The 22,810-nt window shown below is 35.2% G+C and overlaps 1 protein-coding gene and 1 non-coding gene across 2 annotated transcripts; one reads left to right on the forward strand and one right to left on the reverse strand.

The window, feature by feature from the left end:
- The first annotated feature begins 6,557 nt into the window (after positions 1-6,557).
- LOC113750944 lies at positions 6,558-6,664 on the forward strand. Its single transcript, XR_003464711.1, has one exon. It is a non-coding gene; the product is annotated as a small nucleolar RNA R71 (small nucleolar RNA).
- Positions 6,665-10,732: 4,068 nt separating this feature from the next.
- LOC113749843 (putative methylesterase 12, chloroplastic) lies at positions 10,733-15,986 on the reverse strand. The gene is made up of 5 exons (XM_027293710.1): positions 15,413-15,986; positions 13,291-13,530; positions 13,059-13,202; positions 12,480-12,614; positions 10,733-11,327 (listed from the first exon to the last, which is right to left on the reverse strand). The coding sequence occupies exons 1-5, from the start codon at positions 15,680-15,682 to the stop codon at positions 11,055-11,057; spliced, it is 1,062 nt and encodes a 353-aa protein (XP_027149511.1). The 5' UTR covers positions 15,683-15,986; the 3' UTR covers positions 10,733-11,054.
- Positions 15,987-22,810: the final 6,824 nt, after the last annotated feature.

Consider the following 22,810-nt stretch of genomic DNA (forward strand, 5'->3'; position numbering starts at 1 on the left):
TTTTTTTTTTCTCTTTTTTTTTTATATATATATATATATTTTAAGGATTAAATATTACTTAAGTTGTGAAAAATGCCTTTTGACGCGAAGATCAACATTTTTAGATGCAGATCCCCGGTTACTCAACATTTCACATACTCAAGTTGCTTTGCATACTCTTAATTCAAGTACCTTTTTACGCGAATGTCGACATTTGTAGATGCCAACCCCCGGTTACTCGGTACGAGAATCATTGGAGTAGAATAACCCCTTTTTTTTTGATGTATATATATAATAAAATTCCCTCTAAGAGTAATCATGAGAAGAGTATGACACTTATTAACCATATTAATTTCTTATCTTATAAAATTAGATAAAAAGAAGAATTTTCATCAAATATACAAAATGTAGGCATAATTTTCTCCACTTTACTAGATATACTTTCCTATAAATGTAAAAATTATAATCACATAAAAATCATTTCCAAATTTCATAAGAAAAGAAGTATCAAAACAGCATATATTTATTTCAAAAGGATAAGTGACAAAATTTTATTTATTTATTATAGTTAATAACATATATATGTATAAGGTTTTGGAAAAATTTTGACAGAATCTCCCCTTAAAAGTGGACTAAAACTCCCTGCCAGCAACCACAAGAAACACCATTTAAGCACAAGAATTATATCAAACACAACTAAAACCACAAGTATCACACATATTTCTCCCCCCACACTTAAATTACACATTGTCCTCAATGTGTAGGGAAGAAATGAAACAAAAGAAGAAAAGAAAAGAAAGAAGTACTCCCCAAGTCAATGGCTGAGATCCTTATCAGCCACTAATCACGGACCACTGTCAAAATACAAGTACCTACCACATAGAAAACAGAAAAATAAAATGAAGTTAAACATCTTAAGTTCCACAAGTTAAGATAATTAGGCAAGCAAGTTCATCAACTAAAGATAGCTTCTGCAGTGTGCCAAGTCAGTCATCCCCCTCGGCATCATCGTCATCCTCTGCATCACGATTGGGCGGTGGATGAATGCCCAAATGATCTTCAATTCGGCTTAGACGATTATGGAGTACAAATGAAGATTTGTGAGTTGGGTAGAAGAGAAGAAGAAAAACGCGGCTGGAAAAATGGAAAAGTGAAGAAATGTTCTGGAAATCGCGTTTTTGAAGCAGAAAAATGAACCGAAAACGCGACTAAAAACGCGCCTTAAACGCGCGTTTTTAAATCCGCGTTTTCTGCACAAATCTCGCAGAATTTAAAACGCGGTTACGTATTAAAACGCGACTAAAAGTCGCGTTTATATGTGTCGCGTTTTCCAGTTTTGCTCAGGCGTGAAAACGCGACTTCCTCTAAAACGCGACTTAAAGTCGCGTTTTAAAGGCGCGTTTTCTGTTCTGCAGGCGCAGAATTGAAAACGCGATTCTGAGAAACGCGACTTATAGTCGCGTTTCCTTGGAAAACGCGTTTTCGGCTTCGATTTTTAGCAGAATTTCAACTTTTGAAAAATTACAAAAGGTACCCCAATGACTCAAAATGCATCATAGATCATTTGTTTGACAATTTTAATCACTGGAACAAATGTAAAACATTAAAAACATGCATTTTACCCCTTTATAATGAATCAAAAACACCTTTAACGCAAATCGAGGGGTTGAGTTGTTTGATCACAGTTCGCCTTTTTCACCTCAAATGGTCATTCTTGCTTCCATTTGCCAACCCTATCACACAAAAACAACAAATTAACTAAAACACTTATTCAAACCACAAAATGACACCAATTTAACACATATAACATAAACATTGGGTTGCCTCCCAATTAGCGCTTTTGTTTATAGTCGTTGGCTCGACTCACACATTCAGTTTCTTAATTTGAAGAAGAGTCGCCCAAAAGACATATGAGTCCTTTGGGTACGATTTCACCTGCCAAGTAGGGTTTCACTCGTTGCCCATTGACCTTAAACCTTTCATTTCTTGAATTTGCCACTTCAACCGCTCCATAGGGAAATACTTGAGTGACTTCAAATGGTCCAGACCACCTTGACTTCAATTTTCCTGGAAATAACCTCAGGCGTGAATTGAATAAAAGCACTTTTTGCCCTACCTGAAATTGTTTAGGAATAATGTGCTTGTCATGCCAATATTTGATCTTTTCTTTGTAAATTTTGGCATTTTCATATGCATGTAACCGGTGTTCCTCCAATTCACTCAACTCAAGTAATCTCCTTCCACCTGCAAGATTAAAATCTATATTAATTGCTTTAATAGCCCAATAAGCTTTATGTTCAATCTCTACAGGTAAGTGACAAGCTTTTCCATAGACTAAACGATACGGCGACATCCCTAAGGGAGTCTTAAATGCCGTTCGGTAAGCCCATAGTGTGTCATCTAGCTTTGTAGCCCAATCCTTGCGTGATTTATTCACAGTTTTCTCCAAAATGAGCTTTATCTCACGATTAGCTAGCTCCGCTTGTCCATTGGCTTGAGGATGGTACGGGAGTGATGTCTTGTGCCTACAGCCATATTTAAACAATAAGGAATCCAGTTGTTTGTTACAAAAATGTTTTCCTTCATCACTTATTATGGCCTTAGGTATACCAAATCTACAAAAAATATTCTTTTTAAGGAATCGGAGTACAACCTTAGAGTCATTAGTAGGTGAAGCGATTGCTTCTACCCATTTAGAAACATAATCCACTGCTACTAAGATGTACTTATTATTAAAAGAGCTTGGAAATGGTCCCATAAAGTCTATACCCCATATATCAAATAATTCAACTTCTAAGAAGGTAGTTAGGGGCATTTCATTCTTTCGAGATATATTTCCAGTTCTTTGGCATGCATCACAACTTTTAACATATTCCCGAACATCTCGATACATAGTTGGCCAATAAAATCCTGATTGCCATACCTTTGCCACAGTTTTTGAGGTGCTAAAATGTCCACCTGTTTCAAGGTTATGACAATGATATAAAATATTATGTACCTCGTTTTCGGGAATACATCTACGTACCATACCATCGGCACAATGTTTATACAGCAATGGTTCCTCCCAAAAGTAACTTTTGACATCATGTAAGAATTTCTTCTTTTGATGGTAATTAATTCCCTTTGGAATCTCTCCACTTACCAAAAAATTAGCAATATCAGCATACCATGGAGAATTGATAATTGCTAGGACAAACTCATCCGGGAAATTCTCTTGAATAGGAACTTGATCCTTGACTGGAATATATTCTAGGCGTGATAGATGATCCGCTACTAGATTCTCTGTTCCCTTTTTGTCTTTTATTTCCACATCAAATTCCTGCAATAAAAGAATCCACCGAATTAGTCTTGGTTTTGCATCTTTTTTATGTAACAAATATTTAAGAGCCGCATGGTCCGTATATATAATAACTTTAGATCCTACTAGATAAGATCTAAATTTATCCAAAGCAAATATCACTGCCAATAGCTCTTTTTCTGTGGTTGCATAATTGAGTTGTGCTTCATTTAACAACTTGCTAGCATAGTAAATGACGTGCAACCGTCCTTCTTTCTTTTGTCCCAAAACTGCTCCAACCGCATAATCACTTGCATCACACATCAATTCAAATGGTAGTGACCAATCAGGCGAAGTTATAATTGGGGCCGAAATCAATTCCTTCTTCAACCTTTCAAATGCAACCAAACAATTGTCATCAAATTGAAAAGGAGTATCTTTACATAATAAATCACATAATGGCTTTACTATTTTAGAAAAATCTTTAATAAAACGTCTATAAAAGCCAGCATGTCCTAAAAAACTCCTTATCCCCTTGACATTGCTTGGGGGTGGCAATTTTTCGATGACTTCTATTTTGGCTTGATCCACCTCAATTCCCTTGGAGGAAATCTTGTGTCCTAAAACAATTCCTTCTTTTACCATAAAATGACATTTCTCCCAATTCAGTACAAGATTTGTTTCCTCGCATCTCTGCAAAATCAATTCCAAATTATGAAGACACTGATCAAAAGATGAACCATACACAGAAAAATCATCCATAAATATCTCCATAATTTTCTCAATATAATCAGAAAAAATAGCCATCATGCATCGTTGAAAAGTTGCGGGAGCATTGCATAACCCAAATGGCATTCTTCTAAAGGCAAAAGTGCCATAAGGACATGTAAATGTGGTCTTCTCTTGATCCTCTGGAGCTATAGCTATTTGATTATATCCTGAAAAACCATCAAGAAAACAGTAAAATTCATATCCGGCTATTCGCTCCAATAATTGATCAAGAAATGGTAGGGGAAAATGATCTTTTCTTGTTACCGTATTTAACTTACGATAATCGATACACACTCTCCACCCTACCACAAGTCTAGATGGAATTAATTCATCATTTTTACCCACGATTGTAGTCATTCCACCTTTCTTTGGTACCACATGAATTGGACTAATCCAAACACTATCGGAGATAGGAAAAACTATACCTGCGTCAAGCCATTTAAGAATTTCATTTCTTACCACCTCTTTCATGTTTGGATTGAGTCTTCTTTGTGTTTCCACCACTGGTTTGCAACCGTTCTCCAATAAAATTCGATGCATGCATATAGACGGACTTATACCTTTAATGTCTGAAATTGTCCATCCAATTGCCTTCTTACGCCTTCTTAGAACTCTTAACAACTTTGCACACTGTTCATCATCAAGGTCAGCACTAACAATTACAGGTAAAGTTTTATTTTCTCCAAGAAATTCATACCTTAGATGAGTCGGAAGTGGCTTGAGCTCTAACTTTGGAGGTTCAATTTCTGAAGGTTGTGAAAACCCTTTTCCTTGGCCAAGACTTTCATACAAATTACCCCTTTTATAAGGTGCTTGAAAATCCAAGTATTTGGCCAATTCTTCAATTTCTTCACAAACATCTTCTTGCTTACCTAAACTCATTAAACAATACTCAAGAGGATCTAAGTCAAAGTTGACTTGACTCATCTCTTGGGTTAGTTTATCAATTGTGCCAATAGAATAAGCATGATCGGTAAAAGAAGGGTATTTTTCCATTTCATTCAAATTAAATTCTACCTCTTCTTCACCTACTTGAAACTTAAGTTTGCCATTTTTTACATCAATAATAGTACCTGCAGTAGCTAGAAATGGTCTACCTAGAATAATTGGCATAGATATATCTTCTTCCATATCTAATACCACAAAATCCACTGGAATGATAAATTTTTGAACTTTTATCAATACATTCTCCAACACTCCCAATGGATATCTAATAGACCGATCCGCTAGTTGCAAAGTGATATTAGTGCGTTTAAGCTCATGCAAACCCAATTGTCTAGCCACCGTTAAAGGTATTAATGATACACTAGCACCAAGATCACACAATGCCTTAGAAAAATCAACGTTACCTATGGTGCAAGGTATAGAAAAACTCCCCGGATCCTTCAACTTCGGTGGTAGCTTATTTTGAATAATTGCACTACATTCCTCCGTTAATGCTATTGTTTCGCAGTCTTCCAACTTTCTTTTTCTAGTCATGATTTCCTTGAGAAATTTCGCATAAGATGGAATCTGCAAAATAGCATCGGCAAAAGGAATGTTAATGTGCAATTGTTTGAAAAGTTTAACAAATTTTTCAAAATCTTTATCAAACTTATTTTGCTTTAATCTTTGTGGAAATGGAACCGCAGGGGGTATTGGAATGGTAGTGGAAGATGATGGTTGCTTTTCTCTTGAATTCTCCCGCCTATTTTCCTCCACAATCGCCTCTTGGTTCCTCTGCTTTTCTTCTTGTTTTTCATTCTCATCTTTCTCAACTTCCTTCACTGGAGGATCTTCTAATTGTCTACCACTACGAAGAGTAATGGCTTGCACCTGCTCCTTAGGATTGACCTCTGTTTTGCTAGGTAATTCTCCTTGATTTCGATTATTCAAAGAACTAGCAATTTGACCAATTTGGACCTCTACATTCCTGTACATTGTAGTGAGTTGATCCAGTCTCCCTTCTACTCGTTCAAATCTGTCCGAAGTCACCTTAGCAAGTTTTTCCACCGCGATCTCCCAACTTGGTTTAGTTTCAGCCTGTGGTTGCCTTGGTTGAAATCCCGGCGGATTGGTTGGCCTTTGTTGATTTCCTTGATCCTTCCATCCGAAGTTTGGATGATTTCTCCATCCCGGATTGTAAGTATTCGAGTAGGGGTTATTTTGAGCATTACGATTGTAATTATTGACGAATTGTACCTGTTCAGAATCGACACACTCATTAGTATCATGTTCACCTCCACATACAGAACAGCATGCTACATGTGCATTAGATGAACTTGGACCTTGTCTACTTAGCAATTTCATCACATTATTCATTTGAACACTCAGCATATTGAGAGTGTCCATTTCTATCATACCTGCGTGACGTCTTGTATTACCTCTCTCATTGGCCCATTGATAGTTATTTGCTGCCATTTCTTCTATCAAATTATGAGCTTCTTGGGGTGTTTTTCCCATTAAAGCTCCACCTGCAGCTGCATCAATAATAGTTTTAGTGGAGAAAGATAAACCATTATAAAAGGTTTGTATGATTAACCACTCCGGCAGTCCATGATGTGGACATTTCCGAAGCAAATCTCTAAACCTTTCCCATGCCTCATATAATGATTCACCTTCCAATTGGCTAAAACTAGTGATATCCATTCTAAGCTTAGCAGTCTTACCTGGTGGAAAATACTTATTTAAGAATGCTCTTGATAATTCATCCCATCCAGTGAAAGTATTGGGAGCATGAGAGTGTAGCCAAAGTTTGGCCTTATCTCTTAATGAAAATGGGAACAATCTTAGCCTTATAGCATCATCACTAACTCCATTCATTTTAATTGTATCACAAATTTCCAAGAATGTAGCTAAGTGTGTATTAGGATCTTCTACTGCATTACCTCCAAATTGAGATTGTTGAACCATTTGGATAAGTGATGGTTTAATCTCAAAGTTGTTAGCATTTACCGCAGGCCTTGCTATGCTCGTTTGTGAACCTTGTGTTCCCGGTATAGTAAAATCTCGCAGAACTCGCCTATTTAGGTCATTTTCAGCCATTTCTTCTTCAAATGGTAATTCTATCAAGATATCTTCTATTGGCTGCCAAACCTCTTGTTCCTCTTGATGCAGTGTATTCCTCCTTTGTCTCCGCAATGTTCTTTCAATTTCAGGATCAAAATGTCCAACTTCTCTATTTGATCGGTGCATGCACTACAAATAAAAATAAGAGAAATTTTTGTAGTTTTAATTCAACAACTTGGATAAAAACAATGAAAATGTCTAAATTAATAGAGATGACTAGGCCCTAATATTGCCGCTCCCCGGCAACGGCGCCAAAAACTTGACGGGTTTTCACTTTAAGTGCAAGTTTAATTCCGATTTTACACCCGTTGGACTGCAAGTATACAGGTCGCAATTTTAGTACAAGATGCGTATCGGGTCGATCCCACGAGGAGCAATTTAAACAATTACTAAGCCCCTGTTCTCTCTATTATTTAGACTTACAATTAATTTTTGAGCAGAGAAAGTCTAATGCTGTAATCTACAAATCTGATATACAAATCTAGTTTAACAAATGCTGAATGCAAATAGAGAAATTTCACTTAATGAAGATTCTAGGGATGTAGATTCCACTTATGGCATAAACTACACAAATGAATGGATTTACTTCTTGCTATTATTCTTGCTTAACCAGAGATTTATTTCCAAGATTACCAAGTCTCATTTTCATGATGAAATGGCTTAGAGCAATATAGATTTCCCTATTTTCATGGTGAAATACTACTACTACTCCGTTTTATTTCATGAAATGCTCAATAATCCACCTAAGTGTATCTCTATTTTCATGAACATACAACTCAAGCACTACTCATGTGTTTCAATTGTTATTACCAATTCTCATTGAATAATAACACTATAAACATGCTATTGGTGATCAATCAATAACAAGAAATCACAGCTACACAAGTAGACAAGTTAACTCAAGATATAACAAGTGTAAATCACATTCAATTAGTATTATTTAGCCATAAGTTTCATCTACTCCCTAGATGAAGGAGTTTAGCTACTCATGAATGATTTAACAATCAAATTCACAAGTTTATTACTGCAAAACATCATAAAGTACAAGTATAAGAAAGATAAAAGAAAGCTTAGCCAATTGAAGGTGAAGCTCTCCAATTCCTGCTATGTTCTTGCACAATATGATTACAAGTGAAAACTCTAAATGCTTCTCTAAGAACTCTTAACTAGAGAGAAAACTTGTTGCAAGAAGGAAAACTAGCTACGTCTGGTCATCCAGGCTTCTCCCCTGTATTTCTGCATAAAAGGTGGTAGAAATTCCATTCCTCTCACTTCATAATTTCCTCCACTCAGATTTTGTAAAAAGAAGTCAAAGATATGATGTTTCCTTTTGTCCACACTCATTTGGTCTTCTCTTTTATTGCAGAAGCATGTGCACCGAATTCCCTTGCATCTTATAGCTGGAAAGTGGTATGCACACAAGAGAATTGACTGAGTCAAATTGCAGAATTTCGGCTATAAAACGCGCCTACACAAAACGCGGTATAAACTCGCGTTTTTTCTACTCGCGTTTTCACTCTGGCCTTATTTTAACTGCGATTTTCTCCATGATAAAGGCCAAACTAGCTTTTGTGCAAAACACAAAAGTTGTAGTCCTTTGAGTTAGCTTTCCAATGCTTCAAGAATCATCCAAATCGGAGCATTGTAGCCTGAGATATGATCGAAATACTGTCACCTGTTCAAACCTCTGTTTTAACTTCCGACCACAGAATGCAGCTTCTGTATTCCAACGTTTTGCCCATGAAGATGGCAGAAATGGATTTCGATGTCTTCATACGAATTGTAGGTCTCTTTCTTAGCTTTAAAATGGTATAAAGATCACCTCAATCCGATAAGTGTAGCTCCAGATATGGTCAAAATACTGAAGAGTGTCAAAACTGACTTGTATTGCATTTCCTCACTTGAACATTTTTCACTTCATTCTTCTTGTTGCCACTTGAATTCATCACCAAATCTCTATTTTTTACCTCATTTGACATCCTTTGGTGATTGAATCATCATTCCTGCATAAAAATGAAGTTTTTACCATTAAAATCAATAGAAATGCAATATTATCCACTTTTACCAAAAATATATAATTTTACCAAAAACCTCTTTATTTTATTTATAAAACTAAATAATCAACTCAAAATTAACTAATAAAATGCACTTAAAAATACGTAAAATAAACTCTTATCAATAGCCAAATTAAAAGTGCAGTTTGTTGTCTTGCTCACGATTAATAAATATTGCAAAACATAATTCTCTATAAAAAAAAAAAAAAAAAAAAAAAAAAACTTACTATATAACAGGCAATGCTTGAATTGTGTGGAAACAGAAGAATACTGTTTGATAACAAGACGACAGATGAGACAAAGAAATTGGATCAACTTCAGCAACTCTTCTTGCTTGTGGAAGACATTCTGCAGAAAAATGGAGGAAATGCTTATGTTGAATTGGAGGTGAGTTTAATTGGTAACTTGAAATTGTTTCTCGATCTTGGATATGATATAACTTTTGACGAAGCACATAAACTCTCTGTAAACTTTATTATATGATAGAATGGACGCTCGGACGTGAATTCTTTGGATGATGATGCCAAAGGGGAGAAATCTGAGTTGGAGCATTTGCATGCACCCATGAAATTGGTACTAAAAAGTGGTGCATTTACTTCTTTGTCATGAAACAAGCAAACACTTGGCTCTTTTTTCATAAAACAAGCATTCAATAAGAATATTTGTCTGTTTCTTTGGACAGATTAGTGAAAAAGTTGATGGATTAATGGTGCAGTAGGGTTGAAAACAGACACCTCTACCTTCTCAAGACTAATTCTAGCAGAACACTATTGGCATTGGTTGGTAAGATATGCATAACCCTTGGTTTAAAAGGCTCATGTTCCGCTTAAGTTTTCAATGAATAAGAAGGTAAATACTTTCATAGACCCAATCCGCCAGCAAGGTTGTAGTGATACTTTTATGAATATCTCTCAACCAGTAATGCAAACTGAAGAAAATGCACTTCATGAATGCATTTTTTTAAACGAAGAACGCATTCACTAAATATGGGCTTTCCATCTTTAGAAAGAGATTTTACCACTTTCACTGTTCAATAAGTCTTTTCAAAAATCATCACTCTTTTTGGAAATTTATTTAGATTCTCCATCCCATATATGAGTCTTGCACATGCAAGTTAAATTACTTCAAAAAATAATTGGGAACTACCTTGTGTAAAATGCAACAAAGGTAGGTTTGTTCTCCCCGCCGTTAGTTTACAAAGCCTCATACTAACTCTCAAACTTAGCATCCTCGTACACTCTTACTACTTTACAAGCTTCACTAATCTATTAATACAATAATACTCTGTTCCATTCTCTATTAACTCCAGAAGGTAAGGTTAATATAACATCTTAATACTGATTGTGGCACCAAAAAGAATATAAAGAATCTTAATACTGATAATTAATTCCAACAAGAATTGCATACTATTAGTGGTTCACAACCATAAAAAAATTGATTGAGCACAGCAATGGATGCTTTTATAACCAATAACTAACAGACACTGCATACTATTGATGATTCACATCTGCAAAGCAAATGAACCCTACAGGTTAGTAATTATACATTATGAAGATGACACTCCAACCAAAGAAGAAAATTACACCCAAAAAAAAAAAGAAGATAAGAAGGAATATAGCCTCTTAAGTCATAATATTTTTTGTATAACTCTCTGTCTACATTTCCATCTGCAGTAAAGGAGCTAATATATACTCTGTAGAATTCTTCAACAGTAAGTTTGCTTCATGGAGGATTTCAGTGAATTTTAATAGTACAAAAAGCAGTTCAGAATTCAAAAATCTATAGAAAATTTGAGAAAGAAAGATAACCATTTCCTATTATACAACAAGTTGCATTACCCAATGTACAAACAGCCTTACAAGTTACATGAATGAAGTTATCCTCTCTATGAAGCAAGTACTCCCCTGGTCAAAGATTGGCTGATCCTATGGAATTTGAGCAATCTCAAGTAAGATTTTGTGCAGTGACTGAGGCTTTGCGAAGAAAGGGCAATGATCACTGCCTTTAATCTTAAATACGCCTTCTGGGGGATTTTCTCTCACAAGCTTTTCTTGGACATCTGGTGACAGTGCATGATCTTCCAATGTCTGGATATAAAATCGACGGCTCGTTCCATACTTTTCAGGTGTTAGAGAAAGTTTCTCCATCATGGGACCAAGGGGAATGGGTCTCATTGAAACCATGGCCAGAGCAACATCCTGAAAAGTCAAAAATATCTTTTTGTTGGGGGCTCAAAATTGAATTGCATGCCTGTGTTTCTCATCTTATGAATAGTGCAACTTTTTGATTTTGTGTTGCTTAGCATTAAACCTGGACTAAATTTAGTGATGGTTATTCTTTATTAATTTCAAATTATTGAAATTGAGTAGTAAAAAAGGGCTTCAAAGACAGATCTTGAAGCAACGTTAAAAGTTCTTTTAGCAGTGTTTCCCAAACTAAAAAAAATTCTCTTTTCAAGGGATGAAGAGCTCTTCAACACAACTACCTCAATATGTAAATATCCACAGAAAAGAATACAACTATAGCTTTATTGTATGAATTCAAAGTTATCTACAACTTGGAAGTGATACATCAGTATTCTTATGGAACTGTCGTTTTTATTATAGATTATAGAACTTTACTTCTCATCCACTTTTCACTTTTCTTTTTTCCTTTTCCTTTAGTTCTTGGTTTAATGATATATTACAACCAATCAAAACCATGCAATCAAAGAATGAAGACACTTAACATGCTTATCATGCATGTTAGGACAGTGCAAAATCAGTAGAATAGCAATTCGAGATGTCTAAATTAACAAATATCCTATTAACTATTGTCAGAAGAAAAGCCTGAGAGGGATACAGATACTAGTCTACCAGCGAGCATTAGCACTTAGCATATACAAGCATCAAAAGGACATTTAAATCAAAGGTTCAATACCTAGAACTCGTAGTGCACTTCACATGTCTAAGACGTGATTATAACTTCAACAGATAGAGAAATCGATCAAGTACGTTAAGCACATGCTCACACTACATACATAGAAGATGCACCAAGTAAAAGCCAAAAGATCTACTACAAGGATCTTCATATTCTTTGCACGTTGGTCCCTTGCATGATCTTCTGACTTAAAACTTTACTTTTGCACCATGGTTTCACTTATTTACTTCTTCATGAATATGCAAATATAAGGCAGGTGGCAAGACCCAAGTGCATTTTTTCACCCGCAAGGAATTAATATTTTTATTTTGATTCCAGAGAATATTCTGATGCAGTGAAATACGCAATGTCGAAATGCTTCTAAGAATGAGTGATGAACAAATTTAACTGAGATGTAGAGACTGACAGTTTGACTGGAATTGTTGAAGTACCTTGGTTGGAGATTGGTTGAAATATAACCCATGCATTTGCTGTTTCTCGAACATGAATCCAGTTGGAGGCTTGTCCTTGCCATTCCCATGTATCAGAAACTTGGATTCCTGCATGAAAAGTTCTGCAGAGCCAAGCTGCATAAAATATCTCAAATAAGAACAGAAAAATATATAATATAACAGCGCAAGAGAGGAAAATCCCCCAGCCAGCCTTTCCAACATGAATTGCCTTGACAAGGAAAATTTACTATTATTATTTGGCTTTTGGGTAAATGCTGCTGTTGATGTAAGTCCAAACAAAAGACTAATATCTTGGAGCCGCTAAAAATAGATGCAAGAAATATCTTGACAAAGTTCTTGGCCAAGTTGTAAGGGGAAATCCAATCATCTTAACAAGCAAAAGTGATTCTTTAGCCAGTTTCTGCACTCAATATGACATCTTAGTCAATCTCTCAAATGTCTCAAACTTCATTTTCAACAGTTGGAACATCCTGAGGTGCTATTTTACCCTTTTCTCTGGGAAGTATCTACAAAAGTGAACCAGACTTATGGAATGGGATTAAGGTAATGATCATTTACCTGTTCAGCAAACACATCAAACGGCCTTTGCTCATTTGAAACCATAGTAGCACAAAGGAAAACTGCTTTAGAGACCTTTTCAGGAAAATGCTCCAAGGCATATGAAATGCAAGCACCACCACCACTATGACCTACCAAAATCGCCTGCACTAAATATTAGTAAGTTGCCAGGTGAAATGATGGCGATACTCTAGTCAATAACTTTGGAGGAAATCTTCCAAATAAACCTTACCTGTTCATCCCCCTGCAGGTTTTCCAGATAATCAACCAATGGTTTTGAGTAGTCTGCCAGCGATGTAACATCCTTAGTGTCAGTTAGATCAATGCCAGATCCTGTAAGATCTAACGCAACAGGATTTAATCCTGTCTCTTCCAACAGAGCAATAGTTTTATACCAACACCAAGCTCCAAATCCTTCTCCATGGATCAGAACAATTTTCTTTGTTTTGATATTCTCCAAAAATTCTGGTAACTAGACGGTATTTTTTTGGATTAGCAGTGTAACAAAAAATTTGTCCATACATGCATAATGGTGTATCCATGACATGTGGTCCATGAAACATATATTCTATAGTAACATTTTTCTCATCTGAATAATGTTCAATAAACAGAAATTGTCTTGCCCTGTCTCTCTCAGGAAATTGCAATTTTTTAAAAAAAATTTGGACAAAGAATATTTCTTTTTTCCTCTTTGTCCTTTGCATTGAAAGAATGGATTTCACAATGATATGATTCAACCTCAAACCCATTTAATTGTAGCAGATAACAGCAGGGTTCAAGGACGAAAGAGATACAGGAAGAATCATTTACATCACCTAGTACATTTTTGTTTGCCAGGAATTAGCTTTTAATCTAGTTGCTTGTATGCAAATATACAAAATACAACTAAAACACATTAGACAGGTTGAAATACTATATATATCAGGAGGGTTCTTTCTATTATTTCTATTTGCCTATGTAATGAGTACTTGTTCATCTTTGCCTAAGGGCATCTAATCTTATTATGCTTGTTGCTAATCTGATGTAATAGATGAGTCAACTGAAGATTGAGGATTAATGAAATTCAATGATATCCTCTCAAGACAAGCATAGAGCAAATCAATGCAAATCGTATGAAGCCAAAAACCGGATATGGTACAGATTTTCCAACTTAGTTTGCCTGTTATAGTTCATTCTGTGAAATATGAGTTCTATGCATCAAGTTGGGGATCCTTCAAGCAGTCCATTTTCCCAAGAATTAAACTCGTATTCTCAATTACGTTAACAGGAGCCACATTAAATTATCACCACCCCCCCCCCCCCCCCCCCCCCCAAAAAAAAAGGGGCCTTCAGTTTTCAAACTTAGTCATTCTTTACTTTTCTGTATGAATTTTCCACATAGTTTTGAACCCAAGGTCTCATTTTTGCAGAAACTCGTCTGAAACTTGTACCCATCACTTAGATATGGTTTACTATGTAAAAGCCATTCCTGTATGCCAGCAAGTGATATTTGATCAAGCGTCACTATCCTGAATCCTGACCGAACAAATGAGCTGATGCTTACATAAAGATCCATGAGAAAACGATGAATATACTATCAAGTAATCCCTAATGCTAATTCTTCCATAGAAACCCCAGCAACAAATGCACTGCTGAATACAAAATTAGAGAAAACAAATAAAAGAAAAGAAAAAGAACCACACGGCCTCATACCAAATCTAGTGACAAGAGCAAAATTAAGACAATGATTTCTCTTTCATTGCAACTAAAAAATCTTTTTACTTTTGATGAAATGGGGGGTCCGGGGACAATTATCACGTATTGATACAACTTTAATTTACTTAATCAACAAGTCCCATGCATATCTAATGCAAGATATATGTTTAAGCAAAATGATAAACTTTTTACATATGAAAGATAAAGCAGAAGCTTGGCATAAAGTAAAAAGAAAAAGAAGAGAAAACAGAAAACCTCCCAATTTCCAAAATACTCCCCAGACCAAAGAAACAAAAAGGTAGGGTTCACCATTCCTCAACTTTTCCAGACAAAAAGTCCCTCATCCCCTACTTTTCCTCCTTACTTTTTGGCACTATCATTGAACTACATGATATCCATTATCTCTTTAGACACATTGAAAACTTTCCTTCTCAGCATCATCCAAACAATAAAATCCAATCTTTCTCTCCCTGCCTAGATCCCAAATCCCCAATCATTTAAATTTTATCCTCTGCCTACCCCACCTTCACAAATACAAATAAAAACAAAAATACAGAATATCCTAGAAAAATTCAATCTTGGAACAGATATGGTAACAGTACAAAAGTGAAAAACAAAAGTAAAGCAGCAAATTCTTTAGGAAAAAAAGGGAAATGTACCTGTTTAGTGGATGTAGAGAAAGAATCAGAAAAATTGTTATTGCGGCGGCGAGAGCTAGTGGATCCAATACGCCTAGACATGGAACCTTCAAACCTCTGAGACAACTGATGCTGCTGAATTGCCATCGAAAGGGCTTGCCTGTGCAGCAATTCTTCCTCCATTAAACTCCTCCTCTTAGATGATTTCTCACCATTTCTCTTGCTTCTTGATCCAACGTTATTTTCTTTAATACTATTTCTTTTGGCCATACAAATCAATTTGTTCCCCATTTCTTCAAATTATTCGAAACTCCCAGAAAAACCCGGATTTTATTTTGCCAAAAAGAGTGGCCTAGAGGAAGAACAAGGAGTGTGGAGTTCAACTCAAAAGAGTGAATTTTCAGACAGTTCCTTGAAAACGGCAGCGTTTTCCTGAACTGAGGAGACTGGGAGCAGGTGTATCCTCCTGGTTTTGTGCTGCTAATGGTGGAAACGTGCCGTGAATCTTTATATGACAACAAATCAAAATTCAATTAAGAAAAGGGGGAAATTGTGTTAATAACTGAAGAGCCAACTCAACAGAATAAGGAGGCATTTAATGCTTTCCTTCTCAACCTCTGCAGTGTTGGTCTTCGGTGTAATGTGTCAATACTCAACATTAATTAAAGAAAAGGAAATAGAGTACTGCTATAAGAAAATGTATTCACTTTTTTTTTTCGACAAATGTATTCACACTTTTGTCTCAAACTCTCAATCAATTTGGTCTGATATGATATGTAAATTTGGTCTGATATTATTTTTTTCTACTCTTTTGGTCCCTTGGTTTGGTAAATTGTTGAAGTTTTGTGTCTTTCTTTACCAATTATCAAAGAGTTTTAAAGTCAAAAGGTTTGTTGGAGAATTTTTTCCTTCTTTTTTGTTCTTTTGTTTGTGGGAATTTGACTAAAAGAAACAGAAGGTCGAATGTGGTCAGCAAGATGTAGAAATAAGATGGTCATTATATGGTATGTAAATCACATTGATAAGTATTGATGGCTGGGGTGCTAAATTTGGTGAGCTGAGCTTGATAATGAATAGTCTGACTGAACTTGTTTTAATTGTGACTGCATCATCAGTTGTATTCAGCGTCAAGTTGTTTATGAATCAGGTACGCCTTGTCATTGTCCAAGCCGTATGAAAAAACCATACAATTGAATTTGAAAGTTACTGTTTTCTAATTATCTTTAAGGTGCATTTCTGAAGTCTTGTTGGTTGATTAGTTGATTTGCTAAATCTCGAGAAATGATACTATTGCCACTCCCTTTCCGTTAGATACTATAAAATCATCTACCGTTTTTCAAAGTCACAAGAAAAATATTAATCGCACTCTATTTTTTTGTTAATCACGCTCTTAGTATGAAAATGATATGATAAAAATGATAATAGAAGTACAATTAATTAATAAAATGTGAAGTGCGATTAATAATTCATCACACAATAACTAGTAACTTTTATCAAATAGTCATAGGAGTAGTTGCCATGTTGACATTAGTTGTCTTGCTGCGGATATATTACGAGTATGTTATACCATCGTTGTATAGGGATGATAAGACTCCATTGGTACAAAATGGATTCCAATAAACTTAGGGTGTATTTAATAAAATTAAAGTTTGAAATTTAAAATCTAAATCTATTAAGGTATTGAATTATTTCAGTGTATATAACATTAAGTGGTAAGTGAAAAACTTATCACTTATTCTTGGAAGCAAGTTTTGTTTAAAAAATTCAGTACTACTTAATTAATCAAATGTTCTATTTTTAGTTATCAAACGCGTCTAAAACATATTAAGATCCGAATATATTAAATTTAAGTGCTGAATCGGATTATAAAACATGTTGATCCTTAATTAACATGCATCTGGGATGGATAGGATCTATTAATTCGCCCAGTATGAGTTCAGTACCATCTTCTTTTCCATATATATTATTTACTTGTAAACCAATTTTATATGAGTTGCATGACATAGAACCATTGGTTTAGCAGCAAGGGTATTTTGACCATTTTTCCCAATCCTTGAACAAGGAGTATTTGATTAAGGGCGAAATTGGATACTCTTTATATATTGTAATAAATAAATAAATTGGTATTCAACTTAATCAATCATACGTTAAGCAAAGAGCACTTTCAAGCTGAAAAAACAATTCATGAATGCATATTACCATATCTAGTCAAAATTTTTGACAGTGCCAGGCGTTTTCCTCTTTTCTTTTTTCCTCTTTTTTTTAAAAAAAAATAATAAAATATGCAAAAGTTTTCTTGTCTTATTACAGGGAAAACCAAAGGAACGAAATTCTTATCAAGACTGGATATGGGATTACTTGCCCCTCCAATTTCAAGTTGTTTAAAACGCTTGCATATAATTATGAAAAAAAAAAATGATCTTTCTGGATTCAAAGAACAATGGGTTTCGAGTGAACAAATATTTGGTTTTCAGTTGATGAAATATTCCTTAGTATAGCCTTTATCTGATCAGTGATAACGTCATAATATTGACAAAAGATCATGAGTAAAAATTGAAGATCCTTTGTTAGATAAAACAATCTAAATAGACTTTACAAAGCTCTCTCTCTCTTCTCTCTCTCTCTCTCTCTAATGTAAGTGACTGGTGCAATTCTCGTAGGCAGATGCACCATCCATTTCATTGTTGGTAATTTGCCACATCTATCTTGTTCTGAGAAGGAAAAAAAAAAACCAAAATGTTACATGGTCTTAGAACTTAGAAGGTCATTATGCGGTTTGGTTCTGAAATTAAGGCCTACTTTATTTTGATTGGCTTAAATTTAGTCACCATGTTTCGTGAGAGTTACCAAATTCTTAATAGTTGTTTGGGGTTAATTACACTGTGTCCCCTTGAACCTGGCTCTTGTAACACTTTGTCCCCCTAAATTTCAAATATATACACTTTACCCTAAGTAGTCAACTTTTTTGGCCGGGTTAAAATAAAGTTATATTTTTTATGACCAAAATATCCCTAGCTAATTCTTAAACACACATAATAATTGTAACGTAATAAATACCTGTTTCTTTAATAGTTGCTAAATGCATCTAAACACAATTATGCTATGTATTTCGATCGTTTAAAACTAAAATGAATTAGATGATTCGCAAAAAAAGAAGTATAAACAACTCAATGTAATTATCTCAATGCCAATAGCAATACTTATTTTAAATAAAATAAAATTAGTAGTGCATGTGGAATGACAATTATTTGCTTATATTTTTTTTATTGTAGCACTTTTAAATTTGTTTTATATGAGATAAAAATGTGATTACAAATAAAAATGTATTGAAAAACATATTTAGAGAATTTTTAGTTTTTTTAAAAGCATAGAATTCAAACAAAATACGAAGCAAGGTATGAATGTGGTATAAAATTATAAAATAGCATCTTATTGACTTGTGAAAATCTTGTGAAAGTTGCAAGATAAATGAAAATTATCAAAACCAATCTGTTTCCAATTTAAAGGAAGAAAGACAAGCGATGGAAAACTTGTGCAGATGTTTTATAAATTCTTTTTTTCTCCACAATATAAATTTTCAATTCTTTGGTATTATTCCATCTTTTATCTTTTTAATTTTTTTAAATCACGTGACTTCGTGTTTTTTTTAATAAGATGTTTCATATTATGATTAAAAGTATAGCATTATTCGAGAACTAATATGTATGGGCATTAATGCTATTTTGTTAAAATTTTGGTTGGAGAATTTATGATTAATGTTTGACTAGTCAATGAAGGGGGGTAAAGTCTATATATTTAAAGTTTAAGGGAGCAAAGTGTTATAAAGGGTCAAATTCAAGGGAGAAAACTATAATTAACCCTTGTTGTTTTTTCACTTATCTTCCCGATTATTGATATGCTTCTTTCTACCTATTACCCTTTAAACTTGGTTTTCAACCAAGTATTTATTTAGATTGGATTAAATTTATTCATTATGTTTCTTAATAGTTGTTTTTTTCACTCATTCTTGATATGTTCTTTTTGCCTATTACCTTTTAAACTCGGTTTTCAACCGAGAATTTATTTAGATTGGCTTAAATTCACTCACAATTTTTCATGAGAATTATGAAATTCTTAATGGTGTTTTTCCACTCATTTTCCCGATTCTTAAACTTGGTTTCAACAAAGTAATTTGCAGTAAAATGCTCAGTCGGTGAGGGAGTCCAAATTTCTATAGATTTCAGGATCTAGATACAAATGTTATATCCTTTTGTTGCTCAAATGAAAATTCAAAATAAAGAAGAACTCGATGAACCCAAATTGGATCAAGAATAATTCTCTGCGAACTAATCTTCAAGAACATTTACAACGTGCACGTACAATGTGAACTAATTTTCTATGTAATGCCTAAAGAACAGAAGGACTTGGAGACATGATATTTATAAAGAAAAATGTCACTTACAGCTAGAGGTATCAAAATGAGTAATTTGAGCGGGTTAAACGGATTAAAATGGATAATGGGTTTAAGTGACTCAACACATTTATACTCATCTAATTAAATGAGTATAAATGGATAAATCAAAAAATGATTTGAGTAATCCAATTATCTATTTATTTTAACTTTTTGTAAACTCATTTAAATTCATTTTTGCAAACTAAATTATCAATTTATACAGTATCTCTCTCTCTTCTTGAGAGCTCCTCTCTCTAAAAATTAGAGTCCTTCCTCTTCACTTGAGAGTTCTGGCTCCTCTTACAATAGGAGACTCAAACACTAGTTTGAGCCATTGTCCCAATCTTGCCCATGTGTTCACTGTCTTTCTCATCCTTTTATTTGCTCATGTTTTTTAAAGCTGATTGTTCAGATCTTGAAGCTTTAAGCTTTCATAGTTCTAATATATAAAAAAAAAAAAAAAAAATTCAGTTGATAAGCGTTTTTTTTTCGTGAGCACATCTAGTTCTTATTTACTGTTTTTCTAACTCTTAATTTCCTCTTCTTGTCCAGAACTAGAGTACTGGAGTCATCTGGGTTTTGTTTTGGAATGCCCTCAAAGTGATCTCGGCCATGGCGAATGAACTTGCTTTTGTGTTGGAAAAATTTGAATTATCAAACAAGGAGTACGAGGGAGTGGAAGTGGACAATGAAGATGCAGAGGATGGAAGGGAAGAATGCAGGAAGTGTTTAGTTGGTAAAGTTATGGGAGAAAGATCAGCCAACTTTACGGGGATCAACAACTTTGTGAATCACATGTGGGGCTTTCCCAGGAACATGATTGCAACGGAGGTAGGATTTAATCTGTATCAATTTACCTTCTCAGACCAAAAGGATATTGACAGAATCCTAGCGGGAAGACCTTATGTCATTGACAACCAACTTCTCAATATAAAGCAGTGGGAAGAAGATATTGATCACAACCCTGATGCCTTTAATCTCTCACATATGTGGATACAAATTTGGAATATGCATATTTACTGGCTAACCAAGGAAATTGGAAGGAAAATTGGAAGGGTCTTTAACAAAGTTGAAGACGTGATCATCCTGGGGGGAGGAAGCAAGGAAGGGAGACATCTCAGAATCAAAGCTGAGGTGGATATCATAGCTCCATTACTAAGAGGAACGGCAGCAAAAATGAATAGGGTGTCAAGATGGGTTGAGTTTAGGTATGAAAAATCCCCGGATTTTTGTTACTCATGTGGAATCATTGGACATAGTGACAAATCATGCAAGCTCAGAAAGGAAAACCAGGCTGTTACAGGAAAGCAACAATATAGGCCGTGGATGAGAACTCAGGTCATGAGACTTTCACCGAAGAAAAAGGTGGATCCCAAACCAATCCCAAAGGCTATAGGAAAAATCCCAAAAAATTCAACCGCTCATAAGCTGCCCTTTGAAGGTGAATACATAATCAACCCTCACAAAAGAATGAAGATGCAGGAAGAACGGAACTACCATCAGGGATATTCAGACGAGAGGCCAGGTGAGAGAAGTGGTGGGACAAATGACGCAAGAGTTCAAACTCAAATTTCAAAAGCAACTAAAGACAGTGGGCCACCCTTGAACACGGCCCACAACAAAAGTTTGGTTCTGAATATTAAGCCACAAAAAAAAATAACCCAACAAAAAGTGGATGGACAGGAAATGACCGAAGGTCAAATCAAGAAACTGATGGAGGAGCCCAAGGGGGCTTCTGAGGAAAAGGCTGTAAGGATGACTGTGGCCAAAGATGTTGAAAAAACAGAGGTATCGGATCCAGCTAAAGTCATGGCAAGCTCAATGGAACTGGAAATGGAAACTCCAGACAATAGCTATTCACAGAAGAAGGAAAACAAAGGAAATAAGAAGGTTAGCAAGATGAGAGAGGTCAAAATCAGAAGAAGGAATAACAGCAACATGATGAACAGGGAACCACTAATGGAAATCTGCCAGAATGGGTGTTCGGTAATAGAGGAAGTGGGTGGAAAAAGGAAAATGTCCCCGCCAATGGAAGTGGATATGATGAAAGAGGAGGAGATGAACCCAAAAAGAAGCAAAAATGAAGGTGAAACAGAAATGCAAAATGAGCTGAAGGTGATGGAGACCAGCCTGGAGTGGTCTCCCGGTGCAATATGAAAGTCCTGGCGTGGAACTGCCAAGGTGCCGGGAGCTCCTTGACGGTTCCCAGTCTCAAGGAGGTTTGTAACCTTCACTCCCCAAATCTGGTGTTTCTTAGTGAAACTAAAAATCAAAAAAACATCATGGAAAAAATAAAAAAAAGAGTCAACTATGATAATATTTTTGTGGTTAACCCGATTGGTAGGGCAGGTGATTTAGCTATCTTTTGGAACAAAGAACTAAAGATTGATAAAATTTTGTTTACGGATTTCACCATTGAGGTTAAGATTACTGCTAATCAGGAATCAGACAGCTGGTGGTGTATATGTACATATGCAAACTCAGTGACATCTATTAGGCAGAAATAGTGGGAAATCTTATCTGAGAGAAGAAGGTTGTGGAACAATAAAATTGTGCTCATTGGTGATTTTAATGATATAGTTTTCAATGATGAAAAGTGGGATGGTAAGACAAGAGAAAGTTGATCTTTTAGTAAGTTCAAGAATTTCATTGCCAGAAATGAGCTCGTTGACCTTGGCTTTGAAGGTTTGCCTTGGACCTGGAACAATAATTGGAACTCTGGGGAAAAGATAAAGGAGAGATTAGATAGAGCTCTAACAAGTGTAGAGTGGTGCAGGAACAATAGTGGAGCAAATTTGATGCACATACAAACTGTTGCTTCTGACCATGCTATGCTGCTAATGGATACTAGACCAGTAAGGAAAAGATGGAGAAGACGGTTTCAATTTGATGCAAGATGGCTGCAGTATCCTGAAGTAGAAAAGGTGGTGGATTCTACATGGGAGAAACAACAATTGGGATCCAGAGGATATAGAATAACTAGGAAA

Source organism: Coffea eugenioides, chromosome 10 (genome assembly GCF_003713205.1).
Source record: "Coffea eugenioides isolate CCC68of chromosome 10, Ceug_1.0, whole genome shotgun sequence".
Taxonomy (NCBI): Eukaryota; Viridiplantae; Streptophyta; class Magnoliopsida; order Gentianales; family Rubiaceae; genus Coffea; species Coffea eugenioides.

What these genes read in the sequence shown, in the direction of transcription:
- LOC113749843 (XM_027293710.1), bottom strand. Translation starts at nt 15,682, where the DNA reads ATGGGGAACAAATTGATTTGTATGGCCAAAAGAAATAGTATTAAAGAA. An exon ending in TCTCTACATCCACTAAACAG is followed by an intron (nt 13,531 to 15,412) that starts GTACATTTCCCT and finishes AATACCGTCTAG; the next exon opens with TTACCAGAATTTTTGGAGAA. An exon ending in TCAACCAATCTCCAACCAAG is followed by an intron (nt 11,328 to 12,479) that starts GTACTTCAACAA and finishes TTGACTTTTCAG; the next exon opens with GATGTTGCTCTGGCCATGGT.